The sequence below is a fragment of the Neovison vison genome, chromosome 2 (assembly GCF_020171115.1).
Source record: "Neovison vison isolate M4711 chromosome 2, ASM_NN_V1, whole genome shotgun sequence".
NCBI classification, from domain to species: domain Eukaryota; kingdom Metazoa; phylum Chordata; class Mammalia; order Carnivora; family Mustelidae; genus Neogale; species Neogale vison.
This window is the reverse complement of record NC_058092.1, coordinates 106,908,579-106,924,030: the sequence shown is the minus strand read 5'-3', so window position 1 is coordinate 106,924,030 and position 15,452 is coordinate 106,908,579. Positions and strand designations below refer to the sequence as shown.

Here is a 15,452-nt window from a genome sequence, read left to right as displayed (position 1 = left end):
CCAACTTTTGATTTCAGCTCAAGTCATGATCTCAGTGTTGTGGGATTGTGCTCCATGTTGGATGGAGCCTGCTTGGGATTCTCTCTCTCCCTTCCGGCCCCACTCCCCTGGCCCTGCTCATGCGCTCACACTCTCTCTCTTTTTCTCTCTCTCAAAAAAAAGTAAGTTTAGTGTTTAAAGGCATGATTTTAAGTTCCAGGCATTTCACACAGAAATGCCATGGTTGATTCTCTACCTAATTACTTGCAAAATAACCACCTCTTCATCATTGGGAGACTTTTATTGGGTATCTCTAATTTCACATTTTTAATTTCGGCCATAATATCTGATTCTGTTTCTGTGAAGTGCCATAAGAATCAATACTCTCAGTTAATCCCTTCAAGGTGTTTTAAAAAGAGACAAACAGAAAGGAAATGTAGAGGGGATTTCCATGATTTATACATGAACCTGTACGATTAAAGAGGTTTCTATTTAACTTTGTGCTATAACCTCCAAAATGAATGCTTCTACTTGTAGTTTTAAATAATGTCCGGTAAGTCATTTAACAAAATTACTGGCTTGCTAAAATTAAGTAATTTTATCTTCTTTTGATGGCATGAGAAAAGAAAAACAAGGCAAACTGCAACAGTTTTGAAATGATATGGTCTCCTTCTTGTTGATATCTACAGAAGGGCCAATAGGAGGCCCTTACTTTTGTTGTTATGAAGCTGTTTTGATAAAGATTGGAACACAGTAATACTACACAGTGCTACCCAAATGAAGCAAGTGGCTGAGCTGATGTATCAGTATTTCCAGTATCAAAACTCTACTCAAGAGTTTTTTGTTTGTTTTTTTTTCACAGGGTTGTGTTTTTTTGTTTGTTTGTTTGTTTTGGTTTCTTTTTGGTTTATTGAAGGATTTGAGAACAAAGATTTTAAGAAGAGGTGAAGTCCCCAGAAGTGCTATTCAGTTATGTGTCCCATTCTCTTTTTACACTCAAAATACTAAACATTTATAGTTTGCATCTTGTGGGAACATCCTAATATACTGGTACTTTCCAAAATACTTTGAAGTCCTTGGACAGAGGCCATTGTGATGACACTGTACTAAGTATTTGACAGAGGCTTATATACGAAAGGAGCTGTGTAGTACAAGTACAATTTACTGCTATATTGATATCATAGCACAGTGAAGTACTCTGCAGCCTCTTGAATATAAAAGAATATTTCTACATTTGGTTCTAGCAAACACTATTGTGCTATTCTGAAATCCACAGCACAGAAATTATAAGACATCCGCTCATAAACAGAAAGCAAATCACTATTCAGCATTTCCTGCTCTGTTTCCTGCCAATTTCAGATCATTAAAACTTTTTTAAGCCTTTTATTCTATTCTGCTTTAATTCTGCTTCCTCCACCAAAAATGAAAGATTTAGAAATGAAAATTGTGCATATAATAGTAACACCAAATCTGCCTTTTTCCCCTCTTATCCTATGATGTTAACTTTCTTTATTATTGCAGACCTCAGGATATCATTGTGTTTATAATTGGAGGAGCCACATATGAAGAGGCTCTAACAGTTTATAACCTGAACCGTACCACTCCTGGAGTAAGGATTGTTCTGGGAGGAACCACAGTGCATAACACGAAAAGGTAAGGGAAAACATTCAGTCCTACAGCTCTGTTCCCTTTCCTAGAGAGTAAAGCTGAAATGTATAAAGCTGAATAAATTGCTGGTAGACCAAAATGCATCAGTTCATAGTGTAATAGAGATGAAAGATCTAACTCCATTAGCTTCACAAATCACCCAGTTAGGTCAAGGACCTAAAGAGTAAGAACCAGCCTGTACCATTAACAATTTATATTTCCTGTATTCAAAGGAGAAATCTTTTTTTTTTTTTAAGATTTTATTTATTTATTTAACAGACAGAGATCACAAGTAGGCAGAGAGGCAGGCAGAGAGAGGGGGCAAGCTGGCTCCCTGCCGAGCAGAGAGCCCGATGTGGGGCTTGATGCAGGGCTTGATGCTGGGCTTGATCCCAGGACCCTGGGATCATGACCTGAGCCGAAGGCAGAGGCTTAACCCACTGAGCCACCCAGGCACCCCTCAAAGGAGAAATCTTATAACCATGGACTGGCACTTTGAAAATACTGAAACATAATGGTATTGAATTCTGTGTTTTTCTTTTTGTTGATTAATTACACTCACCCAATATTTAGTAAGAAGAATACAAAGGTGAATAAGTTAAAGATCCTCAAGGAAATCATTGTCTATTAGGAAAGATAGAACATAAAACATAACAAAATAAGTGTCTAGAGAGACAGACCAAAGAGCCATGCATTATCAGAGTGACTAAGAAAAATTAGCAACTGTTTCATGGAGAAGGTAGTGCATAAACTGAACCTTGGGTAGAAAATGGACATGAGGAAGAGAACATACTAGGCAGAGTTCACCACATGAACAAGTTACGGAAGCTGTAGGCAACAAGCATAGAAAAGGAACAGCAAATAGTCAACCAACTGGAATGTGCATAATAAGTGAGAAGGTTGGCTGAATGCTGTAATTGTGAAAGGCCTTGAATTCCAGGCTGAGGAATTTTTACTTTCTTGTGTAGAAAATGAAGAATCATTGAAAGTTATTTAAGGAGTAAAATTACAAGTGGGTCACAGTATTTTAAGAAGATTAATTTGGAAATTAAGGGCAGGAAAGACAGGAGGAAGTGACTAGAGAAGCGTGGCATGACAGTTTAAATGATTAGAGACCTTGAGAGATCCATGCTGAGCCATGCACATACACATGGATATATTGGGAATCATTAGAGGTTTTGTGTACTTTTTTCCTTTTTGTGTTATTATTTGGCTTTTTAACATAACTGTTCCTCATTATTATGGAAGTAATACACATTTATTCTGAAATTCTCTTAGTTCAGAAAATGTAAAGAGAAAGAAAACAGCTCCCATAATCTCTCTACTGTTACACTTTGATCTTTTCAGACCTTTTTTCTCTAAGCCTGTTTAAACATTTGTGAGTGTATCAGCAGAAAAGGGATCTCTTCCACATTCTGTTTTATGACCTGAATTTTGTAGTGTGTGATGTAAATATAAACATCTTCTGGTGTTAAATATATAATCATTCATTCATTAAACAAATTATTAATTGAAAAGTAAGATAACCTGAGTTTGAATCTTGACTTTCCCTCTTACTGTTTGTGAATTTAGGCAAATTACCTAAACTGTTTGTCAGTTTCCAAAGCTTACTGGTCATTTATGTGTTTCTTTTTTGAATTGCCAGTTCATATTCTTTGCCCATTTTGCAATTGGGGTATTCTTTTTTCCCCAGTAATTCTTATTAGTTATATTTTATATACATATGTGTGTGTTACATGTAATTATATATAATATAATAATTTTATTAATTATATAATTACGCATATTGACCATTTGTTACATTATTTTACCTATCATTTTCCTTGTTTGATTTTTTTATATTATTCACAGTATTTTGTTGTATGAAAGTTTTATTTTATTATATTTTATTTTTTACTTTATGTAGTCAGAACTACCAGTGATTTCTGCCTTTGGTTTCATACATAGTTCTTTCCCAGCGAAAATTATATAAACACTAACCTCTATTTTTTCCATCATTTTTAGGACTTGCATTTAAAGTTATAGCTTTGTAATCTATCAAAATTATATTTTGTAATAAACTATGTGGTAGTTTCCTTTTATAATTTATAGAAATATTACTTATACTTACATACTTCATTACATACAGAGAAGCATACAAATGATAAGTAGACCACTCAATAAAATATGACAAAGTGAATATAACTATGTAACCACCACCCAAACCAAGTAGTAGAATGTTACCTGCACTTCCAGAAGTCTCCCTTATGCCTCATGTCCCCTCCTTGTCACAACTCCCACAAAATAGTCCCTGTTATGATTTCTATCACCGTAGATTAGTTTTACTTGCCCTTAAAGAATGCTTGTTGGATGAATGAAGAAACAGGGTAAAAGTAATCTATTTTTGCCTTTCTCACAAAAAATACAAGGATCTTGGCAGGATCCTATGAAGGATCTCTAATCACCTTCCTCCCAACTGACAAGATTTCATTGTCCAGCATTTTGGTTCCATCTTGTTTTTATAATCCCCAAATTAATCATCATCATTATTTTCAATTATTATTTGTCTCGATTTACCCATGTGTTTGCCCATTTCCCCTTCCCCCACTTTTTCACCCTGGTCCTTTCTAATCCAATCTTCTCACTAAAAACATCCTTTAGTAGTTCTTTCAGCTCCTGGTCAACTTGATTTTTTTTTCCTAAAAATACCTTAGTGTATTAAGTTTATAAATCCAGAGTGATAATTTATTCTAAGCACTTAAAAGTTAGAAGACAATGGAATATTATTTTTAATTGTTGCTGTTAAGAAGTCTACTCTCAGGGGCACCTGGGTGGCTCAGTCAGTTAAGCTTCTGCCTTCAGCTCAGTCACGATCTCAGGAGTCCTGGGATTGAGCCCCAAATTGGTCTCCCTGCTCAGCAGGGATTCTGCTTCTCCCTCTGCGCTCTCTCTCTCTCTCTCTCAAATAAAATCTTAAAAAAAAAAGTCTACTCTCAATAAAATTGTTTTTGGGTTATAGGCAATGTATTCTACTCGGATTCTCTTTAAGATTATCTTTTTGTCTTTGGTGTTCTTGTTCCAGTATTATGTACCTAAATGTGGATTTTTTCTTATTTATGCTACTTGGTATGAAAATCCATGTTTGCCATGATTACTGGAAATTTTCTAGTCATTATTTCTTTGAACATTGCTGCTTTTCTGTTTCCTCTGTTCTCTTTTGGAACTCCTCTGAGATATATTTTAGGCCTTCATCTGTTCTTCATGTCTCTTAACCTCTCGTGTATACATCCATATCTTTTGTGCTGCCTTCTGTGTAATTTTTTAGATCAGTATTCCAGTTCAATAATTATGTCTTCATCTGGGTTTAATTTGTCCTTTTGTTTTTTTTAACTTCAAAGATTTTATTTCTATGCCTGTAAGTTCGTTTGCCTCTTTTTCAAGTTTGCCTGATGTTTTTGTTAATTTCTTCTTTCCTCATGTTTTCAAATCCTTCATTTTTCTTTAATCACATTAATTCTATAACCCCAAATACTTTCCAGTTCTTGAACAATTAAATAATCTTTTATGTAAAGGTAAGAAAGTGAGACAGCTTTGCAAAAGCTTTAGACTAGATTCTTCCAACTAGCTAGCTTTGGTATTTCTTTGTCTGACATAACAGTATGCTAAGCAGTACACTGAATTATGTTTGAGCCAATAGCCTTAGCAATAGAAGGCTTGATAAAATCTTGAACGGGATTGTTCACTGGCTCTAACCAATAAAACTTTTTAAGAAGGAGGGAGTTACTATGGTAATTGCCAACCTGGAAAAAATTTAGTTAATGTTTGCAGTACATAAATCCAAAATCATGTGTTTACCATTTATATTTATAAAGATACAACCTATAGCTAATAGGTTAACAGTGAAATTTATCACTATCAGTAAAAGAAAAAAATAAGGTCACTTGGATGACTCAGTGGGTTAAGCATTTGCCTTCAGATCAGAACATGCTCGCAAGGTCCTGGGATCGAGCCCTGTGTCAGGCTCCTTGCTCACAGGGAGCCTGCTTCTCCTTCTCCCTGTGCTGCTCCTACTGCTTGCACTCTCTTGCTCTTTCTCTCTTAAAAATTAAAATTAAAAAAAAAATAATAATAGAATTTGTATTTCGGAGATCATTTATTGTAAAGGCGTAAGTAATCAAAAGCAACTTAGCTTCAGCTTTTAAGGGGAAGGCTCCATTTTCATGACGAATATCGTCTGTCTTGGGTATTACTAGCATATTGAGTAAGATCACAATTCTTAATATATCTAGAAATCTTGGACTCTCGGTAAGCGGAAAGGTTAGTATTTTTTTAAATCAGTTTTATAACTGGATATAATGGGGCTAGTGTGAGCTAACAAAGATCCTTGATTTGGGGGAGAAAAAGTTTAATAATTTATTTCTGTGAATTGTTAGGGTTTCATTTTTGTGCAGGGGGCTTATTGTAATATGGTTATTAGATTATTGGGTTATTAGGTAATATTAGGTTAAGGAAAAGTCCAAAAAGGAGTAAGTGACACACGCATTGACGCCAAGAGCTCTACAGCACAGAAGTATTATTTTAAGAGACTGATGGTCTGGAGCACCTGGGTGGCTCAGTGGGTTGGAGCCTCTGCCTTCGGCTCAGGTCATGATCCCAGGGTCCTGGGATCGAGCCCTGCATCGGGCTCTCTGCTCAGCAGGGAGCCTGCTTCATCCTCTCTCTCTGCCTGCTTCTCTGCCTACTTCTGATCTCTGTCTGTCAAATAAATAAAATCTTTAAAAAAAAAAAAGGTTAAAAAAAAAAAGAGAGAGACTGGTGATCAGGAAACAGTATACTTTTAGATGTGAGTGATGAGTGTCCTCCTTGGGATCATATTAAATGTGATATAGGCTGTCCCACAAGGATATGGATTAGTGGGGATATTGGATTTCCCAATAAACAGGGGAAAAATCACGTCTTATAGCTGGGAGTGTGATGTGCTGATATAGAAACTGTCCTTCTGGAGTGGGAAATGCCTGTTGCAGGATATTTCTGGGATACTTGATTTCCCTGATTTCTTAAGTAAAAGTTGAGATCACTGCAGGTCTATTCTGCATATCTTGATTCTGCATATCAGATCCTAGCACCACCACTTACTAGTTTATGATTTGGAACAAGGTACTTAATGTAATGGCAGATAGGTCAAAATTGGTCTCTTGCATCCTAGAAACTTACATGTACCCTAACCTCTCATGTTGCAATTTAAGTAACCTTCGTCCTATGATACCTTCTGTTTCTAAAATACCTCAAGATCGGGGGTGCCTGGTTGGCTTAATTGTTAAAGCATGCAATTCTTGATCTTGGGGTCATATATTTGAGCCCCTCATTAGACAAAGAGTTTATTTAAAAAAAATTTTTTTTACTAAATAAAATACATTAAGATTACTGTGTATTGAAACAAAATCTCAGTTGTAGACAAAGAATAAAGACCAGAAAGCAATTCTTTCTTCTCTCCCTTGTATATTTCCAGAAATTAATGTAATTTTTGGTGAGATAGGGGCCTTTATATAAGTCAGCTTCATCTTAAGCCATAAGGTATCTGAAGATACCACTTCAGTTTCAAAAGAAGATATACATTAGTTGAATCTGAAATTCAACTTGCCATTGAAAGTTATTTGAATTCAAGCTGCTCTTTCCTAAGTACCTTCTTTTTTTTAATTGAGGTATATTAGTTTCAGGTGTGCAGCATAATAATTTGATATTTATATATATTGCAAAATGATCCCCACACTAAGTCTAGTTAACATCCATCACCACATAGTTAAAAAAAATTATTTTCTTGGGACGCCTGGTGGCTCAGTTGTTAAGCCACTGCCTTTGGCTCAGGTCATGATCCCAGGATGCTGGGATTGAGTTCCACGTTGAGCTTCTTGTTCAGTGGGGAGCCTGCTTCTCTCTCTGCCTCTGCCTGCCACTCTGCCTGCTTGTGCTCGCTCTCGCTCTCTCACTTTCTCACTCTCTCTGGCAAATAAATAAATAAATACAATCTTTTTTTAAAAAAGAATTTTGGTAGGCACCTGGGTGGCTCAGTGGGTTAAACCTCTGCCTTCAGCTCAGTCATGATCTCAGGGGTCCTGGGATCGAGCCCCACATCGGGCTCTCTGCTCAGCAGGGAGCCTGCTTCTTTCTTTCTCTCTGCCTGCCTTTCTGCCTACTTGTGATCTCTCTCTCTCTGTCAAATAAATAAATAAATAAATAATTTTTTTTTCTTATACTGAGAACATTTAAGGTTTACTCTCTTAGCAACTTTCAAATTATACAATGCAGTATTACTAACTATAGTTGCCAGGCTTGTCTCCATGACTTATTTTATAAGTGAAAGTTTGCACCTTTTGACTCCCTTCACCCATTTCACCCACCCCTTCATCAGCTGCCTCTGGCAAGTACCAATCTGTTCTCTGTATCTGTAAGTTTGGTTTTGTTTTATTTTGTTGTGCTGTGTTTTAAAGTCCACTTATAAGTTAGATCATACAATGTTTGTCTTTCTCTGTCTGATTTATTTCACTTGACATAATGCCCTCAAGGTCCATCTGTGTTTTTACAAATGGCAAGATTCCATCCTTTTTCATGACTGGATATTATTTCATTTCGTGTGTGTGTGTGTGTGTGTGTGTGTGTGTGTGTTTATCCACATTTTCTTTATCCATCCATCTGTTGATGGACCCTTAGGTTGTTTCCCTATCTTGGCTGTTGAAAATAATTCTTCAGGACACCTGGCTGGCTCAGTCAGTTAAGCATCTGCCTTTGGGTCAGGTCATGATCCCAGGGTCCTGGGATGGAGCCCCACATCTGCTGCTCCCTCTGCCTGCTACTCCCCCTACTTGTGCTCTCTCTGTCTCTCACTGACAAATAATTAAATAAAACCTAAAAAAAAAAATTCTTCAATGAACATGGGGGTCCACATATCTTTTTGAACTCGTTTTTTGCTTTCTTTGGATAAATACCCAGAAGTCAAGTTGCTGGATCATATGGTAGTTCTATTTTGAATTTTTTTGAGGAACCTCCATATTCTTTTTTGTAGTGGCTATACCAATGTACCTTCCCTCAACAGTACACAGAATTCCCTTTTCTCCACATCCTTAACAACACTTATTTTTTGTCTTTTTGGTAATAGCCATTCTAATAGGTATGAGGTGATAGTTCATCCTGGTTTTGATTTGAATTTCCCTGATGACTACTATTTTGAACATCTTTTCATCTACCTGTTGGCTTCCTGTATGTCTTCTTTAGAAACATGTCTATCCAAATCCTCTGTCCATTTTTTAATCAAATTGTTTGGGTTTGTTTTTTTGTTTTGTTTGTTTGTTGCTATTGAGTTGTATGAGTTCTTTTTTTTTAAGATTTTATTTATTTATTTGTCAGAGAGAGAGAGAGAGAGTGAGAGCATAGGCAGACAGAGTAGCAGGCAAAGGGAGAAGCAGGCTCCCTGCCGAGCAAGGAGCCCGATATAGAACTCCATTCCAGGATGCTGGGATCATGACCTGAGCTGAAGGCAGCGGCTTAACCAACTGAGCCACCCAGGCGTCCCAAGTTGTATGAGTTCCTTAGGTATTTTTATTAACTCCTTATTGGGTACATAATTTGTAAGTATTTTCTCCCATTTAGTAGGTTTTTTATTTTGTTGATTATTTCCTTTGCTTTGCAGAAGCTTTTTTAGCTTGATGTAGTCCTACTTGTTTATTTTTGCTTTTGTTGCCTTTCCTTTTGGTATTAAATCCAAAAAATGATCACTAAGACCAGTGTCAGGAAGCTTACTGCTTGTGTTTTCTTCTAGGAGTTGTATGGCTTCAGGTCTTACATTCAAGTCCTTAATCCATTTTGAGTTTATTTCTGTGTATAAGATAATGGTCTAGTTTCATCTTTTCGCCTGTGGCTGTCCAGTTTTCTTAATACTGTTTACTGAAGAGACTGCCCTTTCCTATTCTATATTATTGCCTCCTTTGTCATAAATTAATTGGCCTTACATGCACGAGTTTATCTCCAGGATCTCTATTCTGTTCCACTGATCTGTCTTTGTGCTAATACTGTACTGTTTCAGTTACTATAGCTTTGTAATATAGTTTGAAATCAGGGAGCATGATGTCTCCAACTCTTTTCTTTCTTAAGGTTGCTTTGGTTATTAGGGTCTTTTGCAGTTCCATACAAATTTTAGGATTGTTTGTTCTATTTCTATGAAAAAATCCATTGGAGGTTTTTTGGTTTTGGTTTTGGTTTTGGTTTTTTGAGAAAGAGCATGAGCATGACTGGGGGAAGGGGCAGAAGGAGAGGGAGAAGCAAGATTCCCTGCTGAGCAGGGACCCCCAATGCAGGGCTCAATCCCAGGACCCTGAGATCGTGACCTGAGCCAAAGACAGACACTTAACCATTGAGCCGCACGGGCATCCCGCCACTGGAGTTTTGATAGGGATTGCACTGAATCTATAGATTGCTTTGGGTAGTAGAGATATTTTAACAATACTAATTCTCCTAATCCATGAGCATGAAATATCTTTCCATCTATTTGTGTCTTCATTTTCTCTCATCCTTGTCTTACAGTTTTCAGTGTATAGGTCTTTTCACCTCCTTCATTAAATTGATTCCAAGGTATTTTATTCTTTTTGATGCAATGGTAACTGGGACTGTTTCTCAATTTCTCTCTCTGATAGTTCATTGTTGGTGTATAGATATGCAGTGGATATCAGTATATCGATTTTGTATCCTGCAGCTTTACTGAATTCTAATTTTTTTGGTGGAGACTTTATGGTTTTCTCTATATAATATCATGTCATCTGCAAATAGTTTTCCTTTTGACTGTCCTACTTGACTGCTTTTCCTTTTTTCTTGTGTAATTGTTCTGAATGGGACTTCCAATACTGTGCTGAATAAAAGTGGTGAAAATGGACATATTTGTCTTGTTCCTGCACTTAGAGGAAAAGCTTTTAGTTTTTCACCATTGAGGATGATGCTGGGTGTGGGCTTGTCATAGTGACCTTCATTATGTTGAAGTACATTCCCTCTATACTCATGTTATTGAGAATTTTTATCCAAATGGTTGTTGAAATCTGTCAGATATTTTTTCTGCATCTCATGAGACAATTTGGTCATAGGATTTTTACCATTCATTTTGTTAATGTGGCATAGAAGTATCTTCTTTCTTTAAAACCATTTTTTTTTTTACTATTTTTCAGTAATTCAGGCTCGTTACAAAGAATCAAAGTTCTACAGGCCTTCTGTAGCTATATGATTTGTTTTTATAGGGTCTGCTCTGATTAGGTGTAACTATGATTATCTTTGTTTGGATTTAAACACCATTTAAAATAGAAGGCATGTATATGCTGCTGAGACACCAGCAAATTTTGCAGAAGCTAATTACCTCCTTAGCAACATTCTTAATAAAATTGCCTTCTGGATAAAGAGAGACAGTCAATATTTTCTTCTTTCTATAGCCATATGAAGTTTAATATGAATTTTGCCTTGCTTTCCCCTCTCCTTTTGTACGTAATGAAACACAAAAAAGATAATAACCAATCACAGGGACCTCTTTAAAGGCGTAATTTTCATGCTTTTTTGAAGGCAGAGAACCTGCCCCTAAAAGGGGCCTGGGTAATGGATTTCGCAGGGCTCTGAACACATGCAGCAGGTGCCTGCCCTAAGTGGGTCCATGCAGGTTTGCAGTGTGCACACCATGGTCTCCTGTCTCTGTGCTTGCCCTTCTTATGGAATTACCCACCCCCAGCTTCCCTCTTCATTTGTCTTGTTAGTCATACTGCCCCTCAATTGCAGGGGAAGGGGAAGGAATACATCAAATTTCAACTAGGAATAATATATATGACATGAGTTGTTCTGTAGCACAACAGATATTTTCACCAGTATCTATGAGGAACAGTCAGAAGTCATTTTGCCTGAGTTACAAGTTCTAGAATACATAAAGAAGAATATATTGAACACACAAGAACAGCATAAAGTTAACAGTTCAGCAGATATTTACTGAGTATAGAATACCTCCATGAATAAAGCAAAGATCCTAACCCTTGTGAAGCTTACATTTTAATGCAGAGGGGACAAAAATAAACAATAAACTTAATAAATAAGTAAACTTTATAGTAATTCAGAAGATGATAAATACTGTGGAAGAAAATATCAGAGCAAGGTAGAGGGAAATTAGTATTGCATGAGGGCTGTGGGGATAAGTTACACTACTCCATATGGTGTCAGGAAAGACCTCGTTAAGAGATTTGAGGAAAGACTTGAAGGAGGTGAGGAAGCAAACTGAACAGATGGAGGGAGGAACATCCCAGGCTCAGTAGAGCTATGTCCTAAGGCACAATCATGCAGTGTGTCTAAGGAGACTGGAGAGGCTAGGAAAAGAAGAGGGAAATGCAGTCAGAGAGGTATCTGGGGCCTCACAATAGAGGGCCCAGTCGACTGTTGCGAGGGCTGGGTTACACTATGAGTTAGAGAGCATTGGCAGGTGTGGGGTTTTTAAGTTTTATCAAAATGTAATTTCTGTTACATTATATATAATTCATCCCTTTAAGATATACTAGTCATTGGTTTGGGTATGTTCACAGATGTGTGCAACCATTACCACGGTCCATTTCAGAATCTTTTCAACACCTCAGGAAGAATTTCCCTCATGCCAGCCCTAAGCAACCTCTAATCTTTCTGTTTCTATAGATTTCCCTGTTCTGAACTTTTCATTTAAGTGGAACCATATAATAACACAGTCTTTTGTGAGTGGTTTCTTTTACTTAGTATAATGTTCTCCAGGTTCATCCCATGCTGTAACCTGTATACTTCATTCCTTTTTAATGCTGAATACATTTCATTGTATGCATTTATTGTATTTTGTTTATCCGTTTGTCAGCGATGGACATTTGAGCTGTTTCCACCTCTTGGCTGTCATAATAACAGTGCTGTAAACATTTATGTATAAGTTTTTGTGTGTATTGTAGATTTTTTTAGCAGAATCTTGAAATCTGACCTATTTTAATCAGGATCACACTGGCTATCAAACCTAATATGCTTAAGAGAAGTATTATTTCTCTTAAAGTTAAAAATAAACATGTGTTACTATAAAAATGAACATTCTAATTTGTATTTAAATGAACAGTACCAATTATTTATTCATCTACAATAGACTGGTCTGTTATTCTAGTTGTGTTTGTGATGCACATGATCCTACCTTGCAAATAAAAGAGCATCTTGGTTAGGGATTTGAGCTGGCTTGCCTTATCACTTCACAAGTCAATCAATATTAAAGAGTTCTAGTCCCTGCTGGCTGCAGTTGACACTTTAAGTTAGCTCTGTGAGCTGAGAGGCCAAGAACCAGATCCATATGGATGGAATTGTCCTCCCAGGAGAAGAAATCCCTCTGTCTTCTCAGAATTCAGGATAGAAGTTGTGGGGGCAGGGGGAAGCTTGGTAAATGTATTAGCCAACAGTGCTGCCATTGCCTGAACCCTGCCTAAGCTTGGGTGAAGAGAGCACTTCAGTCTCCAGTGCTATCAGTTTAATTAAGAATTTTGACAGGGAGGAAGGTCACCTGCTAGAAGGTGACCCTAGATTAACAATCCTCTTACTGCCAGATTCTCTTTGGAAACAGTAATAATAATTACACATAGTAGGTTCTCTGTAATACTCCTGGGTTCAATTAAACTCTCTATATGCCTGCAGAATACTTAATGGTCCTATTTTTCAGTTCTTTTCTTTTTTTTTTCCTTTTAATATTTTATTTATTTATTTGACACAGAGAGATCACAGGTAAGCAGAGAGGCAGGCAGAGAGAGAGGGGGAAGCAGGCTCCCTGCTGAGCAGAGAGCCCGACGAGGGACTTGATTCCAGGACCCTGAGATCATGACCTGAGCCGAAGGCAGAGGCTCAACCCACTGAGCCACCCAGGTGCCCCTCAGTTATTTTCTGAAAGCAAATACAGATGAAGGAAAATGAACTTTCTTCCCCTCCCACGTAATTCATTGTCATTATAATAAAAAATTTTAAATATTAAAGCAAGAATCTTTCAAAACAGTACAACTAAAGTTAACCACTATCAATATTTTAGCATGTTCCTTCATGTTTTTTCTTTACCTAAAGTTTTTTGAATTTTTTCTTTTGTGTTTGGTTTGGTTTGGTTTGGTTTTTATGTTTTTTTGCTGAGTGTGGAGCCCAGCACAGGGCTTGAACTCATGACCCTGAGATCAAGACCAGAATTGAGATCAAGAGTTGGACACTTAATCAGCTGAGCCACCTAGGTGCTCCAGGTTCTGTTTGGTTTGTGACATAATTAGGATCATATTGCCTATATCATTTTCTCCTTGTTTTCTTACTTGTAATTATATTGAGAACACTTTTCAATGTTATTAAAAATTATTTAAAATAATCTTAATAGCTTATATAGCTATTTCACTTTTAAGAATGTATCTTTAGGGGCACCTGGGTGGCTCAGTTATTAAGCATCTGCCTTCAGCTCAGGTCATGATCCCAGGGTCCTGGGTTCGAGCCCTGCATCGGGCTGCCCGCTTGGCGGGAGGCCTGCTTCTCCTCCCATTCCCTCTGCTTGTGTTCCCTCTCTCACTGTGTTTCTCTCTGTCAAATAAATAAAATCTTTAAAAAAAAAAAAGAATGTATCTTTAGTTGGTTAAGGGGGACTGGGGGGCTCAGTTGGTTAAGGATTCAACTCTTAATTTCAGCTTAGGTCACGATCTCAGGATCATGAGATTGAGCCCCACATCGGGCTCCACTCTGGGCATGGACCCTGCTTTGGATTCTCTCTCTCTCTCCTGCCTCCCCCAACACTTGCTCACACTTTTGTGTGGGCTCTCTCTCTCAAAAAAAAAAAAAAAAGAAAAAAAATGTCTATAGCCATTACTGTTAGACGTTTAGATTGTTTATAATTTTTGTTTGATCTAATGTTGACAAATATGTTGTATATTGATAAACCCTTGTCCCATCTCTGATTATTTCCATAAGACAAAAGTACAGTGAGGCCATCTCAAATATTACTACTAGAAGTATAAATTGGTATAACTTTTCTGGAAAGCAATTTGACTTTATATATTCAAAGATAAGTTTAACTGCAAGGCTCTTCTTGTTGAGGCAGTGCTAGTTTCCTGATTTTTTAGAATCTCTGGGTCAGGCAGTGGAAATGTTCTATATCTTGATTAAGGAAATGGTTACACAACTGTATAAATTTGTCAAAGTCATTAAACAATGCCCTAAAATTGGTAAATTTTATATCAACAAGAAATTAAAATTTTAAAAAACAAAGTACTGTAGTATCAAACTGACACTTTTTTCTTGATATAATCAGAAAGATTAAAAAAAGAAATTTAAAAAGGAATAGTTTTCTTACTATGTAATTCAGTGTTTTTTAATGCCATTGCTCTAGAACTAATATCTAGAAGATATTAGCTAATCTTCTAATATCTAGAAGATATTAGCTAGTATTATGAGTCATGTACTTGGAGAAACACTGATCATAGCAATTCCTAAAAAGGCAATCATGATGATACCAAGAACTAAAATTTATTTAGTACATACTATGTGCTAGACAATGTTATACCTGTGCTATCCAATATGGTAGCCACAAGTCATGTGTAGCTGTTGAGCACCTGAAATGTGGCTAGTCTAATTTGAGGTGTGCTACAGGTATAAAATATATATCAAATTGCAAAAACTTAGTACCAAAAAAAGAAGTGTAAAATAGCTCATTAATAAATTTTAGAAGTTAATAATGTTTGGGATTTGGGGGTTAAGTCAAATATGCTATTAAAATTAATTTTACCTTTGTTTTTTACCTTTCTAATACAGTTAGAACATTTAGAAGTACA

The 15,452-nt window shown here is 36.7% G+C and overlaps 1 protein-coding gene across 2 annotated transcripts in view; it reads left to right on the top strand.

Moving 5' to 3' along the window:
• VPS45 (vacuolar protein sorting 45 homolog) overlaps positions 1 to 15,452 on the top strand; it is a 70,392-nt gene that overhangs the window by 37,909 nt on the left and 17,031 nt on the right. For both annotated transcript variants that reach the window (XM_044239149.1, XM_044239148.1), the window contains one exon: positions 1,501 to 1,632. In XM_044239149.1, coding sequence (XP_044095084.1) covers positions 1,501 to 1,632 — 132 coding nt within the window. The remainder of the gene's footprint in view (positions 1 to 1,500; positions 1,633 to 15,452) is intronic.